This window comes from Colletotrichum fructicola (assembly GCF_000319635.2).
Source record: "Colletotrichum fructicola Nara gc5 chromosome Unknown KSG_Nara_v1_contig04, whole genome shotgun sequence".
In the NCBI taxonomy this organism is placed as follows: domain Eukaryota; kingdom Fungi; phylum Ascomycota; class Sordariomycetes; order Glomerellales; family Glomerellaceae; genus Colletotrichum; species Colletotrichum fructicola.
The window spans coordinates 3366133-3391357 of NW_027094054.1; the positions used below are offsets into that span (position 1 = coordinate 3366133).

Here is a 25225-nt window from a genome sequence, read left to right on the forward strand (position 1 = left end):
CCACATCCCGGCCGTATCTTGGTTTGGAGAACAACGGTCAACATAGCATGTCTTCGGAGATCAAAAACACCATCAATAACATGGCATCCCAGGACAGCATCAACAAGTCTGGCATGTCGGTGAGTTGACCGCCTTTCAATTTCCCTTCCACCTGCCCTGCTTGCTCTCATGACAACAAACATGCGAGTCAAGGGAGTGTGTTCGAAACTCCTATCTTCGGAGCCCAACCCAATCGTTCAAGGGCCCGAGCTCCTCTCCAATCTGGGCCCCTTATCTCTGAGCAATTGAAATGCTCAATTGACACCCGCTCAACCACAGGCATCGTCCTCAGCTCGTCCGGCGCGGCAGGCCAGATTCACTGTTGACTTGTGTGCCCTGGCGTTGCCCGAGGGCCGGTAGCAACCACGGACCATATATTCCTCGTCAGGTAGAGGTATCAAGGGGTCTGACCAGTGTAACAAACCCCTGGGAACGATGAGTGACTCACCCTTCCCTCGCCTGGTCTCTGGAATCGTAATTAGATAAACGAGGTCCTCGACGGAAGATGCTCGCCCGAGAGAAGCTCCTGTATTAATTCGCATCTTCTGGTGACATTTGTGTACTTTGTTCCCGGTTCGAAGGGTCAGGTTTTAGTGACTCACACAGCGCAGCTGCGGGAAGGTACATCAGGCCCACCCCTCCTCCGTCACCTCAGATTCCCCCTCCGTCTCGCGTTCCCACCAACTCAATCCGATTTTACTACCCCGCCATCCTCGCTCGACCGCAGCCCAAAAATTTCCCGCCTCACGTCCGGGACGAGAAACGAGTCAACAAACAACGTGTCCACTGCGGCCATCGTCACATACGCCCCCTTTTCCGAATTCGATTGAAAATTTAGTGGAAGAGAAGCCAGACACTTTTAGAAACACCGCAAACATGGCCGCCGTCCAAGAATTGGCCGAGCGCCTCAAGTCAGACGACAAGGTCTACATCGACACCGACGCCGGCGCCGACGAGCCCACGACCACGGGTACCGAATCCTCCCCCTTCAAGTCCCTCGCCGCCGCATACATCGCCAACATCGACACTCCCGGCCGCACGTTCTTGTCCCGCGCCTCCAAGACGGGCGACGACGAGGCCGCCCGCCTCGAGTGGAAGGAGCCTGCCAAGAGCGCCGTCAAGAAGGCCCAGTCCGCCCTTGACGCTCACAAGAAGAAGCTGGCCAAGGCCGCGCAGAACAAGGCCCAGGAGGAGGAGCGCGAGAAGCAGCGCCTGCAGACCCTCGAGGCCGCCAAGCAGATTGTCATCAAGGAGGATGAGTCACTCCCGCCCGCGAAGCGCATCACCATTGGCGAGAAGAACGTCGAGCTCGGCGACGGCGATAAGAAGGGCGCCCGCGTCAAGATTGCCGGCCGCATCCACAGACTGCGCGAGCAGAAGCAGGCCACTTTCATCACCTTGATTGACGGATACGGTCACCTGCAGTGCGTTCTGCAGGCCGGCGATCTGACCAAGACATACGATGCCCTCACCTTCGCGCAGGGCACTTCCCTCTGGGTTTACGGAGAGCTGAAGAAGGTGCCCGAGGGCCAAACGGCCCCCGACAACCGCGAGCTGCACGTCGACTACTACAAGGTCATCGGCAGCGCCCCCAGGGATGACGATGCCATTACCAACAAGGTCTCCCTGACCCAGAACCAATGGGACTCCCAGATGCTGGACAACCGCCACCTGGTCCTTCGCGGCGACAACGCGTCTGCTATCATGAAAATCCGCGCGGCTGTCGAGTGGGCCTTCACCAAGACCTACAAGGACCTTAAGATCACTAAGGTGTCCCCGCCTGCCCTCGTGCAGACCCAGGTCGAGGGCGGTGCCACGCTCTTCTCCGTCCCTTACTACGACGAGACCGCCTACCTCACCCAATCCTCCCAGCTCTACCTCGAGACTGTCCTCCCCAGTCTCGGCAGCGTCTACTGTATCGAGAAGTCGTTCCGTGCCGAGCGCAGCTTGACCCGTAGACATTTGGCCGAGTACTCTCACGTCGAGGCCGAGTTGGACTTCATCGAGTTCCCAGATCTGCTGGAGCACCTTGAGGAGGTCATGTGCCGTGTCATTGACAACGTTCTGGCCGACGAGGAGATTGCCGCCTTGATCAAGGAGCTCAACCCCGATTTCAAGAGGCCCGTCCGTCCCTTCATGCGCATGAAGTACACCGACGCCATTGACTGGCTCAACGCCCAAGATCCCCCCATCCTCAACGAGGAGGGCGAGCCCCACAAGTTTGGCGACGACATCGCCGAGGCTGCTGAGCGCAAGATGACCGACGCCATCAACAAGCCCATCTTCCTCACCCACTTCCCCACCGAGATCAAGGCCTTCTACATGAAGAAGGACCCCCAGGACCCCCGCGTGACCGAGAGCGTCGACTGTTTGATGCCTGGTGTTGGTGAGATTGTGGGCGGGTCGATGAGAATGGAGGGCTACGAGGAACTGCTCGCCGCTTACGACAGAGAGGGCATTCCGTCCAAGGACTACTACTGGTACACTGATCAGAGAAAGTGAGTTTCTCCCCAACAATGATGAGTCCATACATCAGCGCTAACCACGACCTTTCTAGGTACGGCACCTCCCCCCACGGCGGCTACGGACTTGGTCTTGAGCGTTTCCTGGCCTGGCTCGCCAACCAGCACACCGTCCGCACGACATGCTTGTACCCCCGTTACATGGGCCGTTGCAAGCCGTAAACAGGTGGGCTGTCGTCGTGAGACAGACGGTGATGTGTAGTAGAAAGTCTAGCGTGCTTGAAAAGAAAAGAGGAAAAACGCTGCGGCGAGGCATCAGCGAGATCATTCAGGGTTTTTCAGGGGACTTTGCAATGGTTTGCCGGCATAAAGCTGGGCAAGGGTATCGGAGACGGGTCGGTCTAGATAGGAGTTACGGAATTCAAACCATCTCTGCCGGAGCATGATTTCCCGGAGGACAAAAGCGGTTGTGAGCTCCGCGAAAGGTGACTTGTAATAAGAGACAACAAAAGCCAAAGCACCACACCGAAAGTGAGAGACGCCCCGGTTGCCGTCAGAAACACTGCCGAGTGCCGACATGGTTGTTTTCCAACTCGGGTGACGTCGACTTTGAGGATTGAAATTCGGTTCGAAAACTCGCCGATTGGGCCCTGGCATACTGTCACCTTGTCTTGCCTGCCGGGGGGGAGCTCGTCATTTTCGACAGGCGAAAGACGCGAAAACAACAAAAAGCAAAAAAAAAAAAAAAAAAAAAAAAAAAAAAAAAAAGAGGCCCAATAGTGAGACATGGTGCGCGAGCCGAGCCTAGCACGACATGTTTATTTGCCCAAGCTTCAAATCTTGTCAACTCAAGTCAGAGTTTAAGCTGTCGCCTTCTGCATACTGTTGGAACGGCAGGATAAAAAGCAGACGGACACACGCAGGCAAACCAACCACCACTACGTAGGACCGGGGGTGTCGTCTGTTCGCGGGCGATGCTTGCTGGTCTTCGACCAGGATCTGGCTCTGAACATTGGGCAGACAGGGGGAAACACGGATACTGGGTATGCTGGAGTCGCCAATTGAGGGACGAGGGGTTGTAGGCCCGGAGCCTGTTAGAGGAGCTGCAGCGTCTCCTTCGCCCTGGCCCGGCCGATCTTGTGTTTGAGGCGTCTACATCAGACCTCTTCTAGAAGTACTTGGTGCCATGCTCTTCAGAAAGGGGTGAGGAGACTTTGGTGGATGCCCGCCGAGTCGAGGAGCCGGCCGGCCTTCAGCCCCGGTCTGTGCGGTCGAGCCGTGGTTGCGAGGCGGCTGTCGTGCGTGGAGAGTATGTGGCAGTACCACCCGAGACCTTGGAGGGCAAAACGTTTTCGTTCGTCTTGTGCTTGTCTGTGGTTTTGCGGGATGCCTTTCTTTCAACTTCTCTGGAGCCTAGTCCCTCTAGTTCGGACTATTGATCAGGAACACGAATTGTACCTTCGATTACCGGCATACCATCGCGGCCGCCCTCGAATGCGGCAGATCGCGTGCGCACTGATGTCCCGGCGATCGGCCAGCAGGCGGGGACAGCGACCATTGGATGCTGCCAAGGGGTTCAAGGGGAAGAACCGAGCGGGCGCTGGCGCGTACAGCTAGACGATTCACGGGGCGGCAGATTGAAATGAACGGTGCAGTCAGTAAAGCAGGTGGTGGGGATGCGCGTCGGGCATGTCCATCACAGAAGCCGGAGCCATCGGACAGGGCGTTCGGAAGGGTGGCAAGGTTTGTCCAGCGAACAAGACACAACGTCGTAGCAGCCAATAGGCTATCCATGAAGCTTAAAACCCAATTATGGAGGGCTGCGGTGGGAGAATGCTCGCCGGCAGCTGGCTTCCTCGGATGTATGGCATGGCAGGGCGCCAAGGTATTTTTGGCTGGTGATTGTGACCGGTATTGAAAAGCGACAAAGCAACCAGCCTAGCCTCTCTTATGTTTGACTCAAGGACGTTGTTGCTCAACGGTGTGGCGTGGGTCGACGCTGCAAACGGAGGTGGCCCGAGAAAAACGCACTTCTGGCAGCGGAGGAAAGCCATGGCTGTGGTCAGTTGATGATCTGATGAGAGAGACAATTGGACGAGTAATGACTTGATGCGAGGCGGATCTAATGCGGATACTGCCTGCAGCTGACGGTTCCAGCTCCATTCAAGGGGCGTGGACGTTGCCGCTGCCGCTGTGCGTCTGCGTCGGGTCGAGCACATGCATTGACGCTTTTGGTACCATCGCGGCTATGTAAGGCACCACGGGCAAGGGGAATTTTGTCCTCTTTGAACAGCGGCTGGAATGTGCGCTGTACATCGCTTGACAGGTCTCGAATGTCGTTGGTCTTTTCATGTATCCGTTTTACATGTTACTTTTGAGTCGAGCAAACAATGAGTAGGCCACCACATTGAGCGGCCTGGGTAGGTATATGGCCAATGGCTCTGAGGCATGACAAACGTAAGACACGGCGTTGCGATGAGTTCGGGAAGTGATCTGAGAGGTCAAAGATATCTGGTTCAGATGGTGCAGCATTCGGCTTTTGCTTGGCGGCGCTTGGTGCCAAAGGAATTCCGAGTCTGGGTCCAGAAGCCAAGCTTGGTTTCGGCCAGTTGTTTCTCTCGCCATTTCTGTCAAGTCTCTACATATTTGAAGGGTACGAATGATGGTGTCGGGACACTGGCGAAAGCTAAGCCACGGCTGACGGGGCCAGCCGCGTTAGAGGTTTTCAAGATATTGACCTGAAGTTGGATTCTCGTGTCCCAAAGCCCCCCGTAGCAGTCTGGGGGTTTTGATGAACCCAGGCTCCTTGCAGCGGTGTTTCATCCGAATAGCTGGACAGAAGTGGAGGCAGGCCGAGGTCGCGTAGGGGTAGAAAGTCGATATCACGGTGGCAACACCGGTCGATTGTAAGTCCAAGATGGAGGAGTCTCGAATCCATTGCGTAGCCAGCCACAGACACTGTGCTGCATATTCATGGTCGGTCTTGTCTCCGAAGAGTGTCGTGTAGTAGTGGGGGATAAGCAGCGTTGGGTGCGAGCTGTATCGCAATTTTGGAGCAACGGCACGTCCGTCGATATTCTCGCGCTCTGGCGTTCTAGAGCGTGGGTTCAGAAGATGTTGTGGGATGAGCGGCGAACCGAGAGAGGGATGAGCGGGCCAGATTCCACGAGTGTGGTGTGCAAGATTGAGGTGCAGCCGGTGCAATTTCAATTCTTCATCAGAGGCGCTGAGAGACAGGCGGGAGTTCGGATATCTGGGAGGCTCGCACAACTAACTGCAGGTCATCCGTACAAAGTGTGGGCGTACCTGGCAGAGTATTGGAGTGGAGACCGAGCTTGCAAGACGCTCTGGCAAAGGCGGCTGTCAATGTTCCATCGAGCTGGGTGGGGAGAATGATGAACCCTTGGAGGATTGCCAATTGATCGGGGAAAGTGTTAGGAACGGGACAGACCAGGCCAGAAAAGGCCGTGCCTTCCCCTGTCGGCCAGGTGGGAGCAAGGGGAAGGCTGGCTGGAAGCGGCCAGGGATGTGATCAGGGGTTTTTCGGAGGGGACGCACCTTACTTACGGATACCCTAGGGAAGGAAAGGAAGGGGAGGGGCTTTCGGTGCAGAGCAGGTATTGAGCAAGAATGCCCGTACCTGACAAGGCAATATCGGCAAGCTGGCTGTGCACGCAGACAGGGCCATGCAGCGCCAGCAGAGCACAACCACTATTCACCCCGTCACCCAGTAGGGCAGCTAGTAGTAAGTAATGCTTATTTGCTTGACTCTGTCTGTCAGCTCACCTCTGGCCACGTCGCTGTGCACTTGCACTGCACTTCAGTGTTGTCTTGGAGATGGAGAATCGCGTTCGTAGATGGCTAGCGTCGACCAGATCCCCTGGATGTCTGCCCAGCTGCCGCCACTCAGCAAAGTCCACGATGGTCGACGGGGGCTAAAAGTCGAGGTGGCACTTGACCAGCCGACAAATCAGGAGAAACGAGGCTCAAGCTCCGAGTCTTCGCAATTGGAGATGGAGGTCCAAGGCCAGCCAGGGCCCAGGGGAGAGGGGCTTAAAGGGGGCCAAAAAAGGGGACCAGGCCAGGGGCCGCGAAGGCTGTAGATGTGGATATTCGACACTAACAAGTCATGGACGGAGGGCAGAAAATGGCTTAAGCCGACCGAGTCTGGAGGTAAGTAAGGTAGAGGGAGCAATTGCAAGAGTGAAGATGCGAGCCTGGTGTATCCGTACGGCGGTAGGCAAGTAGGACCTCTAGGCACTGGCTGAGTGGTTAGGTTGGTTGGTTGGCGGGTTGTGGAGATGGCGGCTCACCCGCATCCGCATCCAGGGCGAGGAGGCTGTCCGATTATCGTACCTTACCTAGAGGTACAGGTGCAATGTGCATGACTGGGACAGAGCAACAAGCAGTTTCCCGTAATTGCAAGCCTTGCCAAGTAGTATCAACTCGACGAGGCAGGCTAGTCGGAGCAGCAAATGCATCTCATCTCACCTAGAGTTGTGGAATTTCCACTGCTTACGGGCAAGGGGCCCAGGAGACGAAAACTTTCAAGTAGAACCTGTCGTCTAGAGTAGGTGACCGACTAAGTAGTGCTTTGCGTACCGACCTTAGTCAGGGGACTCGACAGAGAAGTACGAATGCAGTACGTATGGGCCGGCCCATTGCGCGAACCCCGTCCGACTAAAGACAAACCAGTGGTGGTCCGTAGATGGCGGCGTGATGACGCTAAAGAACCACCATGGCGGTAGATTTTCAAGTCTCGTGGCTGTGGCTAATGAGAAATGACGGCTGGCTGGCCCTACCCGCCGCGAACTTTTTGGGGTTTGCATTTGAGCTTGGGGGGAATGTGAGAGTCGATGATGGGCGCGGGTCCTGTTGGCCGTATCCGTATTGCAAGTCGCCGTTGATGCACGTCCCATCATGTAGGTGCTTCAGCATGCTGATGACAATAGAGTGGTTCCCGTCACATCACAATGAGCATCATCATCGACGATGCTCTCTGACCGTCTGACACTTTTATCCAATGTTCATCACCGTTGGTAAAGTCAGTGCCAGAGACCCCGGTCAGGGAGTTGTGCCACGGATGTACCTTGCGTTGGCTCCTGATTATTTGTGCAGATCGGCCTGAAATGCCAGGAACATGCTGTGTTTGGTACGTACCCCGTGCGATACAAGGTTAGTCCAATGTTCCGTCGCCCGTTGGGGACTCGAGAGCTCATCCTCGTCCCCCACTGCGTCCACCGTCCACCGCCCACTGTCAGTCGCCAGCACTGTGAGAGCGGTGCCTGCCTGACCTAAGAAGGCTCGTCTGATTGGTCACCCGCCTGGCAACCCCTTTCCACGTCTCTTTCTCCTCCCCACCTTCCCCCCTAACTGCAACCGTGCAGCACGCCCAGAAGGGGCCATCACGCCGTTGAAAGTATCTTTGACGTGTAATTTCTAACGCAGAATACTCACCAAGGGGGGCGACCTCATGCAAAGGCCCCAGGGGGGCCGCCGTTGGCACCGACTGACAAGACGAGATGGACTGACGGACGGATGGATGGGCACGCGGACAATCAACCAGTTGGGCCGGTCTGGTCTACGGCCTACCAAAAGTCTAGGTCCAGGTCCGTTCAGGTCCAACGAAACAGAGAGTTAGTTAACTGCCTTTGGGACTTGGACCTGGATACAACGAACGACCGTCCTACCGTCATACCGTCAGGGCGAGATGGCTCAACTCAGACCGTGGGTGTCAGGTTCCTGTCAGGGTGGGTGGTGATGGATGTGCGTGGGCCGCACGTAAGGTAGTGTACGGATACCGCGTGCCAGCCATCCTGATCAGTGACCAGCGCCGAGGAGAAGGCAGAGCCAAGCAATGGAGAGCGAGGCAGACGGACGAGCCGTGCAGTCAAACCCGTCCAGTGATGCTGAGTACCTAAGCACCGTCGGTCGTCTGTACTTTCCAGCCGCTGGAAAATGGACAAAAACATTTGAACATTGGCGGCGGCGGAGAATTAAGGTACTGGACATGGACGTGAGGTGTAGAAAGACACGCAACAACTATTACCTACCTATCCGTACACGCACACGCACGCATACACACACACATACCTTACATACCCACACACCCAAAAGCAAAATACCAAGTCTTCATATCGCGGCTGTCAATGGTCTTGGCCACGAATAAGTGCAGAACTCTCTCGCCCTCTTCCCTTTTACTTTTCTGCCCCGCCGGCATTGCGTGCTCTTTCTTTCTCTTGTTTCCTCTCTTCTCTCTCCCTCTTCACCTACCCTACCTAGCACGGGAATATCTCAAGGTGGTTGCCGGTCTGCCATCTGCCCCGTGTACGTGTGTGTGTGTGTGTGTGTGTTCTTGGGGAAGAGAGGTTTGTGAGGATATCTCACAGATATTCGTACCTACCTTACCTACCATTGCGGCGGGAAAAGACAGACAGGCGGTGTACCTTGCTGCCATTCGTCGAATCGTACCAACACCAGCCGACCCTCGCTGCAGTCTGCAGTCTGCTTGCTGCTGCTGCTGCACTGCTGCACTGTCAACCGCACCGCGCTGCTCCAATCCCCCGGGCTCTGCTAGCCTCCTGTGGGCAAGGCACTGTGGGTTCTCCTCCCCTAATCCTGGTCAACCTCATCAAACTTAGCGCAGCCAATTCTAGTTGCACCCTTTTGGGTAATCAAAAGCCTACACGAACCCCCCGGAACGCAGCGCGTGTACCCTCACTACCCTTACCTCTCGACTCCGTCCTGGGCCTGCCACCTTACTGCATACTCCTCCCTCTCCGCTCTTCTGCTTTTTTGCTCACCTCTTTTTTTTACGCCCTCCCTCTCACGCGCACACACACACGCTCTCTCGCTTCTCACTCTCGCTTCCTGGCATCTTCCTCCCCTTCCTTCTTTCTTCCCTCCTTTTGCTGCTTCATAACCCTGCTCTCCTCTTCTGGTTACCTTCTCCTACCTTACCCTACTTCTCTCTCCACCCGCCACCCCCTTCTCAACTTCACCTTCTCTCCTCCAACCCTCACCACCTTATACCTTCCCCAATCCTCCTCTTCACCCCCGTCCTCCCTTTTTCTTCTCCATCCGCCCGCCCTCATCCTTAACCTTCCCACCTTCTATTCTTTATTCTTTCCAGCCAATCCGCGAGTCGCCGCTGACGACCTCACTGGCTCATGCGATCGTTACGGCTTCTGCCATCTTGACCAATCTTTTACCTTGGCTTCCACATTCGTTGCCCGTATAACCTTCGTCTATAATTCTTTGACCACCGCTAGCTCGACCTGCAAGGAGCCATTCACCAAGTCGTACGACTCGATCGGAATCGCATACACGACCTTCACTCAGCAGACGGTACCTCAGAATCGACCTCGCCAGCGAATCGCAACTATTGCTTCCAACATTTGCTACACAGCTTAACAACCTGTTCAACTTCTTGCTCCAGCAGAGAAAGAGACAATCCGTCACCGGACTGCTCCCTGCCCAGTCAACCCGGCGAGATACCAACGCCAGTTCGATCCCTTTCGACAGTCCCGCTGCCTGAAGCGCCCACACGCGAACTTTGGGTTTCGTTGTTTCGATTTGTATAATTCACTGTATTCGACTTGGACACCAAAGCCTACTCCGTAAACCCTCCAGGCCAGATTTGAGACACGACCACTTAGACGTCGACGTTGCGGTTCTCATCGAGTCTCGTAGCTTGCGAACGCGCCAGTCTCCAGCTTTCCGTGCCTGCTCGGGGCACGTTTAATCTGTCAAAACGGCGGTTCTATCCCAAATCGGTCGGGACAACCTTGTCCCTCCGCATCTACTCGGGATGCAGGAAATCCAAGGACCGGTCGGCCAGGGCGGCCCCAGTGCGCCTGGCAACCGCTTCCCCGGACATGCTTCCAAGCCTTCCAATAGCGACACCGGCTTCTCTCATGGAGCTTTCACTTCCAACATCTCTGGCTTTGCCGACAGGCACCCTCGCCGCGGCAACATTCCCACCATCAACACCCAGCCCTTGACCCAGCACCAGCAGGCTCCTCCGTCCGCCGCCGATATGGCCACTCCCGGCACCGCTTTCGACATGCAATTCACCCCTCTGCTGCCTTCTCAGCTGCTCCTCGGAAGCCCCTTCCAGCCCGGTACCCCTGCGGCCTTTGCCAGCCCCCAGTTCCAGAACCTCCAGAGCTTCCAGCAGGCTCAGCAGCAGGCTCAGCAGCAGCAGCACCAGAACGGCCCTATGAGCCCCGTCCAGCAGAGCATGTCTCCTCAGCAGTACCAGGCCATGGTCTCTCCTTCGACTTACGGCGCTCCCCAGTTCTTCCAGCCTCAGTCCCCCACGAGCGGTGGGTTCAGCAACATGCAGATTCCCATGCAGCCCAGCTCCCCTGTCTCCATGGGACCTGGCATGGTAACCGGCACCAGCCGCACCGTCTACCTTGGCAACATTCCCCCTGACACTTCGGCTGAGGAGATCCTGGGTCACGTCCGCAGCGGACAAATCGAGTCCGTCCGTCTTCTGCCCGACAAGAACTGCGCCTTCATTTCTTTCTTGGACGCTAGCTCTGCCACCCACTTCCACTCTGATGCCATCTTGAAAAAGCTCTGCATCAAGGGCCAGGACATCAAGGTTGGTTGGGGCAAGCCATCCCAGGTTCCCACCTCGGTGGCTTTGGCTGTCCAACAGTCGGGTGCTTCTCGCAATGTCTACCTGGGTAACCTGCCAGAGGACATTACCGAGGAGGAGTTGCGCGAGGATCTTGGCAAGTTTGGTGCCGTTGACACGATCAAAATCGTCCGCGAGAAGAGCATCGCCTTCATTCATTTCTTGTCCATCGCCAACGCGATCAAGGCAGTCTCTCAACTTCCTCAGGAGCCCAAGTGGCAGGCCCCTCGTCGCGTTTACTATGGTAAGGACCGTTGCGCTTACGTTTCTAAGACGCAGCAGCAGAACGCTGCTCAGTACCTTGGAATCGCGCCTGGCTACGCGCACATGCTCACTGGTGCCGACCGCGACTTGATCTCCAACGCTCTGGCTCAGCAGTCGGTGGCTGCAGCTGCTGTTGCGACGACCGCCGGTGGTATCAACAACCTCGGTAACCGTACCATCTACCTGGGCAACATCCACCCTGAGACGACGATCGAGGAGATTTGCAACGTCGTTCGCGGTGGTCTCCTTCACCACATCCGTTACATCCCTGACAAGCACATCTGCTTCGTCACGTTCATTGACCCTACAGCGGCTGCTTCCTTTTATGCTCTGAGCAACCTCCAGGGCTTGATGATCCACAACCGCAGACTGAAGATCGGGTGGGGCAAGCACTCCGGTGCTTTGCCTCCTGCCATCGCCCTTGCTGTCAGCGGAGGGGCCTCGCGTAACGTGTACATTGGCAACTTGGACGAGACCTGGACTGAGGAGCGCTTGAGACAAGACTTTTCCGAGTATGGCGAAATCGAACTGGTCAATGCCCTGAGGGAGAAGAGCTGTGCTTTCGTCAACTTCACCAACATCGCAAACGCCATTAAGGCTATCGAGGCCGTACGCAGCAAGGACGAATACAAGAAGTTTAAGGTCAACTTCGGCAAGGACCGATGCGGCAACCCCCCTCGTCAGCTGTCTCAGCAGCAGGCCCAATCCCCTCGTACTGAAGGTGTCTCTTCGCCGCCGCCCACTGGCTCCCAGAACTCGGGTTCTCCCACCAACGGCAACACCCCTCAGCAGTCCGCCACCCTGTTCAATGGAAACAACAACCCCTTGACCCTGTACTTGAACCAGGTCTCTCAGCAGGCTCAGCATCAACAACAAGCCCACCAGCAGCAGCTATACGGTCAACAACAGGCTTTGTTTGGCACCGCTCAGTCCTCCCCCAGCGAGCTTTCCATTGACGTCCAGTCGCAGGGTCCCATCTCGGGCCACCAGCAGTCGGCCAGCATCTCCAATGGCTACCCTCAGAGTGCCTCCGGCCCTGGCCCTACCACGATCGGTGGCCTCTTGGCCCCTGGCAACGGTCGCGGCCAGCACAACCGTGCTGTCAGCTTGCCTGCCCTGAACCCCGGCTTCGAGAACGGCGGTGTTCCCTCGCACGAGGGCCCTGAGCGCCGTGGCCACCAGTACCAGGCCAGCTTCGGCGGTATGGGTGCTGGGTACGGACTCGCCATTCAGGGTGGCCTGAACGGCTGGGTTGAGGAGGAGGTTGCCAACTAAGTCAGCCGGTTGCCTTCCCTCCCCCCAACATGATGCTTTAGGAACATAGCGGAAAGATTGGTTAATTGTTGTAATCGCATCTCGCGTCTTCTCACTTCTCCTTCATTTCTTGATTCTTGATTCAATTTCATCTTTTTTTGTTCTTCTCATCTATAATTTTGGCCGGTTTGGCAAAGTGGTCTTGGGCTGTTTTCCCGATCCCAGGGCACGGGGAGGAGACTACCACACAAAATCTTTTGGCACACCCCTTTCATGCATATGATTGTGGTTGAACATAGCAGCAGACACCAGATTATGATATGCCTGGAACATGGCTTCATGATCCGTAGCCAACGTGGAATGGAATGGAAAAATGAGCCCACGGCGGGCTAGAGGAACGCTGAGAGAGGATCTAGAGAGCGGAAGCGATGCTGGCTTTGCGAAGCAGCAGCATCGCCAGCATGTACGTGTATTAGAGCGTCGTTCAGGAAAGGTATAGGTTTCCCTGAACAAAATGCAAGCGATCTCCGTTTGTAAAAATCTCGTGTCAATGTGCCGCTGTGAATCAGTTTGTTTGCTCGTCCTTGGCTACAGTAGTCAATGGGATGTGTCTTTGCAGGATGTTCTTGAAGATCTCGCTCACTTCAACGTGACTGCATTTGGGTCCATGTGTCACTCCCCCTCCAGCCCTCCAGGAACCGGCGATCTCCATGATGCGGCGCCAGGCATCGATACCCAACCTGTACAACATCCGCACTCAAAGTACGCTCTTGTGACCGGTTGAAGTGAAGAAGGATCGGTTTGATCGCCACCAATGCTTTTTTTCCCCAAGTAAACGTCACGTGTGTTGTATTCTACTCATTTCCCGAAGGCGCGCCTACAGCGGTTGTGATGTATGGGCCTCCGCCAACGCGCCTTCATGTAGAATCCCGAGCTGGAATTTCTACATTTCAAAGCGTTGGAGGATGATTATTGGACTAGCGGTTGGAAAGCCAGATCGTTCTCTTCACCGTGGGCACTGCGGTATTATTGACATGGTCGTGTACAGTGGTCGTGTACAGGCTCGGTTGAGTTTGAGAGGTATGGAGGTCACGTATATGCATGAAAACTCATTCAAGCATGGTACGTACGCAGGCCATGGCGAAAGAGGGAGACAGACTCTCTAGGTTTCTTTCTATCGATGCTGTGGTCACCCAGCAGGTCTTCGAGAAGCCAGGGCGTCCGGATCTTCAGTTCACGATTGTCTCGACGAGAGTGTCCAGGGACCAGCTTTTCTATGAGACGTGGTTCAATTAGTGGCAGAATGGATATGCTGACGGTTAAAGGGACTCATATTGCTCCTGCGTTAAATCCACCGTAAAGCCCGAACACCTTGATGTAACACCATGCTCAGCTCCGGCATGGTTCAGTTTGTTCACTTGGATACATGTGATTCTTGTAGTCTCTGCTCTGTATTTCTCCAGACTGAAACCCCTGCACAAGTTTGGCGGTGCTTTTGTAAAAGCCCATTACATCATCGGAAGCGATGAAACGTAACCAATCGGGTATTTTTCTGTGCAATATGATGAACGACTAAGTATGCGGCCCTGTAGTCCCTGTAAATGTGGCACATCTCTCAGTTCTATCCTGTAAAAAGCCCGCTCGTCAAAAAAACATGCTGTCTCTTTTGGAACCTTAACTGCCAAAACATTACTCCGTCATCTCAAGTAGAGTCATTAGTATCCAGCCGGCTCTGGGCTGGCCGGGATAGCCGGGGCGTCGAGGTTCGTGCGGCACTGTTGCTTCCAGTTCTTGGGGGTGTATTTGTCGACGATCGACTTGAAGGCGGCCTGCGTGACATGTCAGAATTGCGCATGTTGGGGCCGTTAGGGTCTGATCGGCAATGCTTACCAAGGTGCAAAACGACTCGTCGCCTTCAAGATGGCTTCCAGCAGGCTTGCAGCCGGGGATGGTGACGGGCTCATCGTTGTATCTCAGTCTCACGTAGTATCCGTCCAGCTGGTTCTTCTCAGCTTCAATGAGGTCGGAGGTGGGCTTACGACCGATCCCCGGCGGCGCGGTGCCGGGAGACGGAGTGCTGGAGCGGCCAAACGAGAACCATGAGTTGAACCAGCTGGCTGTCTGAGGGGTGGCAGCAGCTGGCACAGTGGTGGAAGTCTCTACGGCCGGGACCTTTGAGTCACGGAACAGTTCAATGGCGATGTGGCTGGTGAAGGGGGGCCACTTGTCATTGCCGAAAGCACCCAGACTGGACAACACACCTGCCAAGGTGGTATCATGGCAACCACTCATGCCAAATCTTACGGGATGGGGAGCGGCGCCGGGATTCTTGATTTCGTAGTCACCGTCGGCCGGAGTGTGCTCCACGCTGCCGACCATGCGAGCCACAACATCGCCCATCAAACCACCGATGCCCAGGGTACGGTACTCCTGACTCTCCTTATATCCGCTATACCACTCCTCGACACCAATCTTCTCTATGATTGAAATGGCTCTGGCATCGTAGAACTCGGAGGGAAGCTTCGTCTGTGGGCCATGGGCACGCGTGGCATTGATACTGTCCATGACACCACTCAATCGAGGACGGGAGTCGACGGCAACTCGCGAGCCTGGGGGCATCCACTTGCCGAGTTTCTTGTTCAGGTATTCCATCTCTGGCGTGTCGTTCCACCGGTCGGCAGTACGCTGGGCAAACGCGCGGGAAAGGACGGCAAAACGACGGCACATGCCATCGTTGGGGAAGAGAGTTTCGTCTGGCTGTAATCGGGTGATGATGGCGAGGGTCGGCAGGTCGGGGGCTCGGTTCTGAGTTGGGTAGAGGCCGGTAAGAGCCTGTTGCAGCGATTCCAGAGCTCTGGGGACAGGAGTCGAGCGCAGGTAGAGGGAGTCTGCGTTGGTGAGGTCCGCGGGAAGGAAGCCAAGGCGATCGATGTAGAGGTTGCGGAAACGACGGCCTAAGTTGCGGGTGGTCTCCCGACCGCGGTCGGTAAGCATGCCATGGTCACATATATCGTCGAGCTCGGCGTTGGGGCCGGCGGCGATGATGGGGCTGTCATCTGCAGGGTTGAAGGTCTCGAGGCGGCGCTTCCAGTCAAGATAAGAATACTCTCCCGTGTCAGGATCCAGGACGGCGGAGCGGAGGTGGCGGACGACACGGCAGTAGGGCCAGTACGGAGGCAGGCCGGTTTCCTGGAAGCGTGGGGTGACAGGCGTGCGCTCACCGTGGCGCAGGAGGATCTGCACGAGCTGGAGCTTGAGCTGCGGAGGGTACAGCTGGCGCAGCTCGGCATCAGTGTAGGGTTTGCGAGGCTCAAGGGTCGTCATAGTTTCGGAGCTAAAGAGACAACGCGAGAGAATGAGTGTTTGGAGAGGAATGCTTGTGACACTGACGCTCGCGGGGGGGAGGTCGGGGGGGAGGAGGAAAAGGGAAGGGCAAAGGTAAAGGTGGTGAAAAATACAACTCAGCCCAGCTTAGCAAACAGAGTAATTCATGGGATGAGACGGCGGAAGTGGAAAGAAGCCGGCGAAGCTCAGAACGCGCAGTCGCTAGAAGCAGATGTGTTTCCTTTGTTCCGCGAGGCAATCGGTTGGACCAGCCCCCTCGTGTGGCTCTGAGGTGGTACCTTGCGTGTGAGAAACAATAGAAGGCCGTAGACTGTAGGTGGGACGGAGGATGGAGGATGGGGATATGCGGGGCAGGGATTCTGACGTTGGGAGCAAAGCCAAGCTACCTTACCTACCTTACCTACGTAACCTACCTACCCAAGTGTTGTGGTTGCGGGTGAGGCTTTTGGCCCGCGGCTATGCTAGCAGCAGGCACCTTGGCGTACCTACCTTACCTACGCAGTACCTCACCTGCCTTACCTAGGTAGGTACGTGTAGGGAATCCTAGTGAGACGATAAGCTCCTTATCGGAAGAGCCATTCCACCACTTAAGGTAGGTAAAATGGGAAGGCACTTTACTAGGTAGGTAGTATGTGGCCCAGTACCGAGGTACCTCACCGCCGCACTGCTGCTTGCTCTTCGGGCAAGTATCGTCCATCCTGCGCCGCACATCGGCCTAAATCGCAATCTGGAATCACGGTAGAACGCCCAAGCAAACTCATCTGAAGTTGGAGGCAGGTTGCGAGTTTGGGCTTTTGTCAGGCCATAGCCTGAGCTTACCTTTTGACGGCGGCACCTAATACTTGCTTCTACCCACCACACGTCTCGAGCAATCGGGTCCGACCCGCGAGATTGCGTTCCCGACTGCAGAATTCCCTGTTATGCATTTGTCTTTACCCATGTGAAAGTCCATCCACAGCCTTGTATTCTGTCGATATGTATTTCGCATTGCTGCGTCTGTATGTTATTTCCTCGTTCATATACCCTCTCTTGCCGTAAGCATCGCCTGCATCCAGTAAGATCGACCAAGCTGCCTGATCGAAGCCGATCGACAGTCAGGAATACCGGGTCGTCGGGTGCCGCAATCGCCGTCGATGCCGGCCGAGGAGGGGGAAAATGGACCAATGACGTCTTCGCTAATTGGCGTCCGGGTCTACTATGTACTCGAGCATGCCTAGCGCGTGTGTAGCATGTGCCACCCACTGACATAATCAGACCGAGAGAGAAGTAACGAGGACTTGGAGCAATGCCACTGACTACACGCAAATAAACACGAGTCGCTTCACCGCGAGACACGATCCCATGCGATTGGAGCGGCCGCCGCAGCACAGGTGCAACGGTAGAGAATTCGACTCGAAACAAAACGCAAAAGATGGACTCTCTTCAAGAGGAAAGAAAAAGACCGGGCGACAAGACAGGATCCATCCGTGCTGGGCAAGGCGGAGTCTTCCATGCCCATGATAGGCGGTGGACACTTGGCGGAGCACACAGAGGGTGACTCGGTGAGCAAAGGGACAGAGACGGAGACGCAGACGCACACAGAGAGGAACATCAGTGAGATGAACGCACAGCGATCCCTGGCCTAGCCGCATTTGAATCTGGCAGCCTGAGCCTGAGCCCCCAAAGAGCCCCCTCGGACCGGAGATCGTTACGATGTACGACCGACGAAGGATCCCCCTGCCCTCGGGCGAGTGAGGCGCAGCTCTGTGCATATCAGACTTTGGCTCTTCGCTGCCGTAGTCCCTACACGGCGGGACGACATCAGCAAGCTTCCCTTCCATGCTCAAGGGCCGCCTTAGCTACGCGCTACCGCCGAGTACGTAGCCCGTCAACTCTTCGCGCTGCAAGGTACATTTCTTGGTGCTGCTACCACGCTGTACGTCAAAGTAACCGTTTGTCTTCTCGTCCTGCCCTCGTTCAAGGAACATACCTGCTATGCAGTAAAGCAATACCGATTCGGGGGATAGCTGGCAGCCACACACGTGGATTGCCTTTGCTGGGCAGTCTGCTGTTCTGCTCCAGCTCCAGTCGTGCGCTTGTGCCAGTGCCGGTGCCAGATAGTAGACGGTGAGTTACCTTAGGGTGTGGTAGGCGCGATTCAAGGCCATTCCTTATATAATTAAACTTGGTCCTTCCCTGCCCCCAGGGTCGCAGTCGTCATTGCCAAATCAATCGTTCAGATCCAGATTTCAAAGGGGGGTTGCATTGAACCGCCTTCTTTCAACCCCAAAACATCTTCACCAACTTTACCCAACCTACGAACCCAACACGAACCTCAGCTGGGGATTCCTCCCGTGGCGACCACTTTTCCTTTTCTTTCGGGCCGCCTCAAATCGTTCTCTAACCCAACTTCTCCCCCAGCTCTTGTACTTTCTTTCCATCTGACATTTTCGGTTTTCGAGCATTCTTTTGGGTATTCATCCGCATCTGCCTCGGTGCTGCGTTGGCTGGTGTCCACTCTTGCTCCCCCAAAAAGGACACTGAGCATGTGCTTGAACTAACCCCGGAACGCCCGGCTCTACAAATCTGCGACTTATATAAACAACCCTGCGACCCGACGATTCTCGTACTCTTTCCGCGTATTGCAGGAATCTCACGATGGTTGCCATGTCGCAGAAGGAGAATCTCACCTTAAGGATCAATTCGCCTCCAGGCCCCATAGAAAGAGTCCCGTCTGAGGATCCTGTCTATGGCGAAGACGATCAAGATGGCGCCCAGTCTGTCATGCAGCCCGCCTTGAACGCCGTCGCCACTCGCCTCACTCTACCAAAAACATCTGCTGCTGAAAAGGCTGCGGCTATGGAAACCAGGCAAAGTAGCCGAGCTTTTGATTCTGGTCTTCCTAGTAGTGAAGATTCTTCGAGCTCTCCAGAATTGACGCCTTTCCCGGACGAGATACCCACCAATTTCGAACCCGAATCCGACCTTCAAATCTCTCCGTCATCACCAGTTCGACGACAAACGCCCAAACTTCAAAAACCTAGGCCTGCTCCGAGAGAGAGGGATCTGCCCTCACCATGGCAATCGAGTCCTCGAAATGCCTTTTTTGGCGGTGGAGACGGCGCGGGTCATAAGAGTGCCCTGGAGTCGATATCCTTCGGCCAAACAAGACATAAACGCTCATCGTCTACCGGAGCCGACGCGTTGAAACGTTTCTCAAAAGCACTGCCCTCATTTCCAGCGCCGTCGTCGATCTTTAATTCCTTCTCGTTCTTCACGGCCGCTGCGGAGAAAGCGGAGCCAAAAGCCACATCAACTCCACGCAAATCAACTTTTCCTCAATCGAGTAGACCTCATAGTAACACGAGTCCTGAATCTCATCTGGCCGGTCGCCCTCGCCAGGCTGAAGCCTCAAGGGATGCTGCCAATGTCAGCCGGGCTTCTGTCTCATCGTCTCGACCGCCTACAGCTCGACCTCGTGCCCTTCGAAGGGTCACCTCCGATGATTCGCTCTTGTATCACTCTCTATCTCGCACATCCTCCATCGGTGACGACGACGGAAGATTCGAACACGTACGAGAGATGGCCAACGTAAGGATGAAGGCGATCAAAGACAGTTTACCCGAAAGACCGACCTTCAAAATGCTTAGTCTGCCCAAACTCCCGTCATCCCTCAGGCTGAACGAAGACGCGGTGAATAGTACAACATCGATCCCGAAGCTTCAACCGGACGATCCTGCAATTTTGGACAAAGTACTAGAGAAGCTCACAGGCGATATCGTGATTCTAGGCGGCTACCGTGGCTCAATCTTGCGGTCAGCTGAGCCACCGCACCAGCAGCTCTGGGCTCCCGTCAAAATTGGGCTGAACATGAGAAAAGTTGACCTTGAGGTTGGCCTCGACCACGAAGATGAGGAGAATATGGAGGAGCGTATCATTCCCTCGGGAATGCTTCAGAATATTGGCCCGATCGATATCTCGCGGAAACTATTCAGGAAAGTTGCGGCCTGCGAGAACGTCCGTAAAGGAAAGCTGAGACTGTGGGACTACGGTTACGATTGGAGACTCAGCCCTCATCTACTATCGCGAAAGATGATCGAATTCCTGGAAAAGCTTCCGTCCAACCAGCCGGACTCACAAGAACCAAGGGGCGCGCTTGTTTTGGCACATAGTCTCGGCGGCCTCATCACACGCCATGCTGTCAACCAGAGGCCAGAGCTTTTTTCGGGGGTCGTCTACGTCGGTACACCGCAAAGATGCATCAATGTCCTAGGGCCTCTTAGGGATGGCGATTCGGTTTTGCTGAACGAGAAGATTTTGACTGCACAGGTCAACTTTTCAATAAGGACTTCGTTTGTCTTCCTTCCCGAGGACGGCGCCTGTTTCGCCAACAAAGAAACTAAAGAGGAATATCGTGTCGACTTTCACGATGTCAACACTTGGATCAAGTACCGCCTCTCGCCATGTATAGAGGCAGCATTACCACCGCTCAACCCGAAGGAGAGCCCATACAATTTCAGCTCCCTTCTTCCGCTTCGCAGTCGCGCCTCGAGCGAGAAAAAGAACAGCCACGTCCCACCATCTTCCTTGGCTGATGCTGCGCGTCGAGTCGAGCTTGCACGAGAGGGCATTCTCAACCCCCAGATTGACGGAAACGTTCATCACCAAGATTCTCATCAGAATACACCGTCGCCCTTCACCAAGGGTGTTCCAGGAACACCAACGCCGCCCAACCGTGCCAGAAATCTTGCTTACCTCGAGCGCACGCTTGCAGAGGTGAAAAGTTTCCGCGCCGAGACGCAGTACAAGCCGGCGCATACGGAAGCTAACGTCTACCCACCTCTCGGCGTTATCTACAGCAAGGAGATTCCGACCGTCTCTGCGGTGAACGTTAGTAGTCGCGAGGCTATTGCTCACGCGGACGCCTACGACAATCTCATCTTTGGTGCCGGAGACGGCGTCGTTCTAAGTCGTGAGGCTCAGCTGCCAGAGGGATACGAGCTGGTGAACAATGGTCTGGTACGCACCAGGCGCGGCCACTTGACCATGCTCGGCGACCTGCCAGCCGTGGGCAAGGCACTAGAGGCTGTAATTCGGGGCCGAAGGAAAGGTATCGGGATGGGCCATGCGGTTCAGAAGGCCAAGGCGGGCAGGAGTCGCGTCGCCGAAGCTTAGCAAGCCATCGCTAGCCCCTTTAGACGATGCTTCGCATCTGATGGAACGGAGTCACAGATAGAAAATGAGTGACCAACCACCTTTGCACCTTCGCAGCTGTACCATAGGATAACTAACGACCAAAATATGCATACGAGTAATGTCTCTACGCTGAACGTACTCAATCCCTCAATCTGTACATCACCTACCATGCCCTTCCATCACTACTCTGGAGAGAGAGAGAGAGAGAGTAAATGGGCTGCCGTGTCAAGCACGATGACGAGCGAGCCCGCAGCAGCGACTTCCAGACGTCCGACCCGGTGCTGCCTGGATGCATGCGCATGCTAGGTCAAAGTAAATCGAGACGGGATTTCCCACCGTGAGACATGCACCGAAGGAACGGAGATATTGGACGCACGCACGCAGATAAGGTGATGTCGGCATGAGCACAGAGAGCCGCAGCTAGCAGTGGCAGGAGTGCATGGCGTTTCTGGAGTGAAGCAGATTTAGACCCATGTGGTGGTCGTGGTGTTTAGTCAGTACCCTCCCTTCCTTCTTTTTCTCTCTTACAAATACGCATTCCCTCAACTTTTCCCATCTTTCGGAAAAAAAAGGCCAGTGCTAAAACGCCCCAAAAGGAAACATCCCATTCCTATTTCTCAACATGTCCAGAGCGCATAAGCCTCATACTCATTATTAATACTCGAAATCGTCATCCACAGCAGGCCCCTTGCTCCTAGTGACGCTCTCCTGCTTGCGGTACATCTCGGCCACCTGGCGACTGGAGGTAGCCTCGTCAGGCTTCTTGTCGTCGCGCACCTTGATGAATCGCGGGAAACGCAGTGAGATGCCCTTCTCGCCGGCCGGGTCCACGCCTTCCTTGCACCCGGCCTTATAGCGCGGGCTGAGCGTCAAGTCGGCCGTCTTGACCTCCCAGACGTAACGAGGCTCGAACCAGACGTCGGGCTGGTGCTGTCCGCCCGAGGAGTGCGCGTAGAATGGCTTCGGAAGGTCAATGACAATGTCTGAGAGCTGCTTGTGCAGCTCCTCGAGGACCGCTTCGGAGAATCCCGTGCCGATGTTGCACACGGTTTCATACGAATCGGACGATGGGTTGTAGCACGCGAGGAGGAACGCGCCGTAGACCGACGTGCGCTTGCCCTTTCCGTGATACGCGCCCAACACAACGAGATCGAGCGAGTCGCCGATGCCGCTGAGGTAATCCTTCTTGATCTAGAAAAGAAGAGCGGTCAGAATATCGGCGCAAATGGTAGCGAGAAAACGAGGGATCATAGCGGCACTCACCTTGAGCCAGTTGCGACTTCTCTTGCTGGGCTCGTACCCACTCTCCGAACCGTCCAACATCTTGACCATGAGACCTTCACAGGACGCCTTGACACTCTCGTCAAGGAACTCTTGGATTTGCTCGAGCTCTTGTCCGTTCATGTGTGTTGCTAAAGCAAACTCACCCTCGACTGGCGCAAAGGCGTTCTCGAGAAGCTCACGGCGCTCGCGAAGGGGCTTCTCAACGATAGCTTCGCCATTGAGATAGAGCAAGTCGAAAGCAAACACACAAACCTTGACCTTGACGTCCTCGATCTTGACATCTTTTTTCTTGCGGGTCATTAGTTGTTGGAAAGGAAGAACCTTCTTCTCGTCAACATCCCAAGCAACAGTCTCGCAGTCCAGGACGAAGCTTTTGGTGTCGGGCTTGACCCAGGTGTGTAGCTTTGCCAGGATATCCGGGTACTTTTTGGAAAGATCCTCGGAGTTCCTCGAGAAGATCGAAGCGACACCGTCTGCCGCAGCTTGCGTAGCTCCCGGCAAGGACTGACTAAGTTCCTCATCCGCATTCTTCGCCACATAGTGTATCTGCGCTCTTTCACCGTCGTACTTGTATTCGCAAGTAAACGTTTGGTTCTCAAAGCGATCAAGTACCTCGGTAATTGCCTTTGTTGGTTTCGCCAACATGGGCTTCAGGGGCACGCCAGGCTTAAGCTTGCAATGCTCGCGGAGATTCATGATGCCATGCTCCACCATTGCTGGGATGATGACATCGTAGCTGGGAAGCTCGCTGCGCACAGTCAGTACCGTTTTGGCAAAAGAACCAGATCAAATATACCTGTAGACTTGCTTGAGGACAGCCTCCGCTTGCTCGACGTCTGTTGTCTTTGGGGACTGGCCTTTGGCGTCTGCTTCGTGGTACGTTACGGCTTGGGCCAGTGAGACCAAGACTGTCTTCTCTGCCAGACCCAGACGGAGCTTGCCCTCGAGGAAGCGAACGAGATACTTGGCTTCGCTGGGGCCTCCCTTGTCTTTAGTGATGTCCACCTTTCCGATGTTATGGGCGTCAGCTGCCGACAGCAGCTTCTTGATCGAATCCACCTTGCGGCCTTGAGCTCCGTTGCCAGAAACTGTGGCGATGCCCATCAAGCCCTTGTGAACTCCCCTGATCGTCAGAGCCTTAGGCTTGAACATGGTTGGCTGAGTTGATCTACTCTTGACCGCGACGAGGCCAAGATCTCCAATCTCCTTTTGATCTTGCTTGATGATAGCAAGACTGCGTCCTGTAGTCTCACCAATGGCCTTCATGATGAGCGACTCGCCGATGCCAAGCTCTATACCAGCATAGTCAGGGGCCAGCTTGTTGATCATGAGAAGAACAGTGGGTAGGAGATCATCGGGCGTCAGACGCATGACTTGGCGGAGAAAGAGCGAGCAATGAGCCATAATCTCAAGCCGCTTGGTTGTCATCTCAATGAGAGAGAAGGTCTTGCAGAGCGCCGCGTAGGGAACCGGTTCTCCTGGCTTCCAGTCGGGATAAGGGTCCTTGGTCGCTGTCTTGAGCTTCATCTGGACCTTCTCCAGGGTTTTCTTAGCCGTCTTGGACCTGACTTCCTCCTCTTCGTCCTCAATCTCTTCGGCCTCAGAGGCGGAAGCTGTTGACTCCTCATCTTCATCCTTGGTAGCGACCGCTGGAGAAGGAGACTTGGACTTTTTCGCAGGCGCCGTAGCCGTTGACTTTGTGGACTTGGCGTCCGCCGCTTTCTTCTCTACCTTCTTTGGGCCGTTCTTCTGTGCTTTTGTAGATTTAGGTGACTTGGCTGGAGCCTCGTCCATCACGTCATCTTCGTCCTCCTCGTCTACAACACGCTGACGGCCCCTTCGTGGCCTCTTAGAGACAGGCGCATCGTCTTCCTCTTCAACGTCTTCGTTCTTAACTTCAGGGCTCGACGGCTTGACTGTGGGACTCGGGCTTCGGGTACGTTTCCTCGCCTCTGTAGGTGATCTGTGAGCATTCCGTACAATGGAGCAGGCTGAGGCGGGCATACTAGATGCACCCTTCTTGTCCCTCGCATCATCAACGGTGGTGGCCTCCTCCTTGGCCTCCTCCTTGGCCTCCTCCTTGGCCTCCTTCTTTGGAGCTGCTTTGGTGGCAAAGCTCAGCTTGCTCTGCTGTGGCTCAGGCTTAGAGCCCTTCGCCCCGAAGAACTTGCTGTTGGAAAAGTCAGTACGGTGTCGTTTGAGCCATGCAAGGACCCCAAGACGCATCGGAGAAGCAGCCTGTGGTTTCCATAGTGATTCCGAGGACTTCGCCCTTGTACACACCCCAATGTCGTCTGCGAGGGCTTGACGTACCCCAGTGTGGCCTGCTTCGGCGCCATTGTACGAGTCGATCGACGGTAAACAGTGTAGGATCTGGTGTGGCAACTGAAGAGCGCTCTGGTCGTGGTCCTGTGAGGAATTGGACTTCTTAAAAGGCGGGCGCAGGCGAAGGCAGACATGAAGTTTGGCGTGCGACGATGGGGAAGCTCGACGCGCCGCTCCAGGCAGAAACGCGTTAATTAGCACAGAAGGTGCGCCGGCGAGGGACCTGCCAGTGACGCGAAAAGGACTCGTTCAGTGCATGGACCCACTTTGAAGACTAGGCGGATTGCCGGATTGGGCAGTTGGCTTATGCACCAATTGAAGTTTCGGTCTCAACTTTCACTGAGGCCGAAAGCATGATATACGAGATCGCTGGCAAATATTATGGCGCTACAATTCACTAGACGTTGAATGCATATTGTTTACGCTTCAT

At 55.3% G+C, this 25225-nt stretch overlaps 5 protein-coding genes across 5 annotated transcripts; 3 read left to right on the top strand and 2 right to left on the bottom strand.

The window, feature by feature from the left end:
• Window positions 1-915: 915 nt before the first annotated feature.
• On the top strand, window positions 916-2723 carry CGGC5_v007735 (Asparagine--tRNA ligase; the record flags this gene model as incomplete). Its single annotated transcript, XM_032026598.1, has 2 exons — window positions 916-2537; window positions 2597-2723. The coding sequence occupies 2 exons, from the start codon at window positions 916-918 to the stop codon at window positions 2721-2723; spliced, it is 1749 nt and encodes a 582-aa protein (XP_031876923.1).
• Window positions 2724-10311: 7588 nt separating this feature from the next.
• On the top strand, window positions 10312-12687 carry nrd1-1 (Negative regulator of differentiation 1; the record flags this gene model as incomplete). Its single annotated transcript, XM_032026600.1, has 1 exon — window positions 10312-12687. The coding sequence occupies one exon, from the start codon at window positions 10312-10314 to the stop codon at window positions 12685-12687; it is 2376 nt and encodes a 791-aa protein (XP_031876959.1).
• A 1694-nt stretch (window positions 12688-14381) lies between these two features.
• On the bottom strand, window positions 14382-15990 carry CGGC5_v007737 (putative acid phosphatase; the record flags this gene model as incomplete). Its single annotated transcript, XM_032026601.1, has 2 exons — window positions 14382-14495; window positions 14557-15990. 2 exons carry the CDS (start codon window positions 15988-15990, stop codon window positions 14382-14384), a joined length of 1548 nt encoding a protein of 515 aa, XP_031876952.1.
• A 3642-nt stretch (window positions 15991-19632) lies between these two features.
• CGGC5_v007738 (Uncharacterized protein) lies at window positions 19633-21165 on the top strand (the record flags this gene model as incomplete). Its single annotated transcript, XM_032026602.1, has 1 exon — window positions 19633-21165. One exon carries the CDS (start codon window positions 19633-19635, stop codon window positions 21163-21165), a length of 1533 nt encoding a protein of 510 aa, XP_031876950.1.
• A 675-nt stretch (window positions 21166-21840) lies between these two features.
• Window positions 21841-24809, bottom strand: cdc17 (DNA ligase 1; the record flags this gene model as incomplete). Its single annotated transcript, XM_032026603.1, has 5 exons — window positions 21841-22377; window positions 22450-23218; window positions 23267-24422; window positions 24477-24640; window positions 24784-24809. The coding sequence occupies 5 exons, from the start codon at window positions 24807-24809 to the stop codon at window positions 21841-21843; spliced, it is 2652 nt and encodes an 883-aa protein (XP_031876951.1).
• Between the last annotated feature and the right edge of the window lie 416 nt (window positions 24810-25225).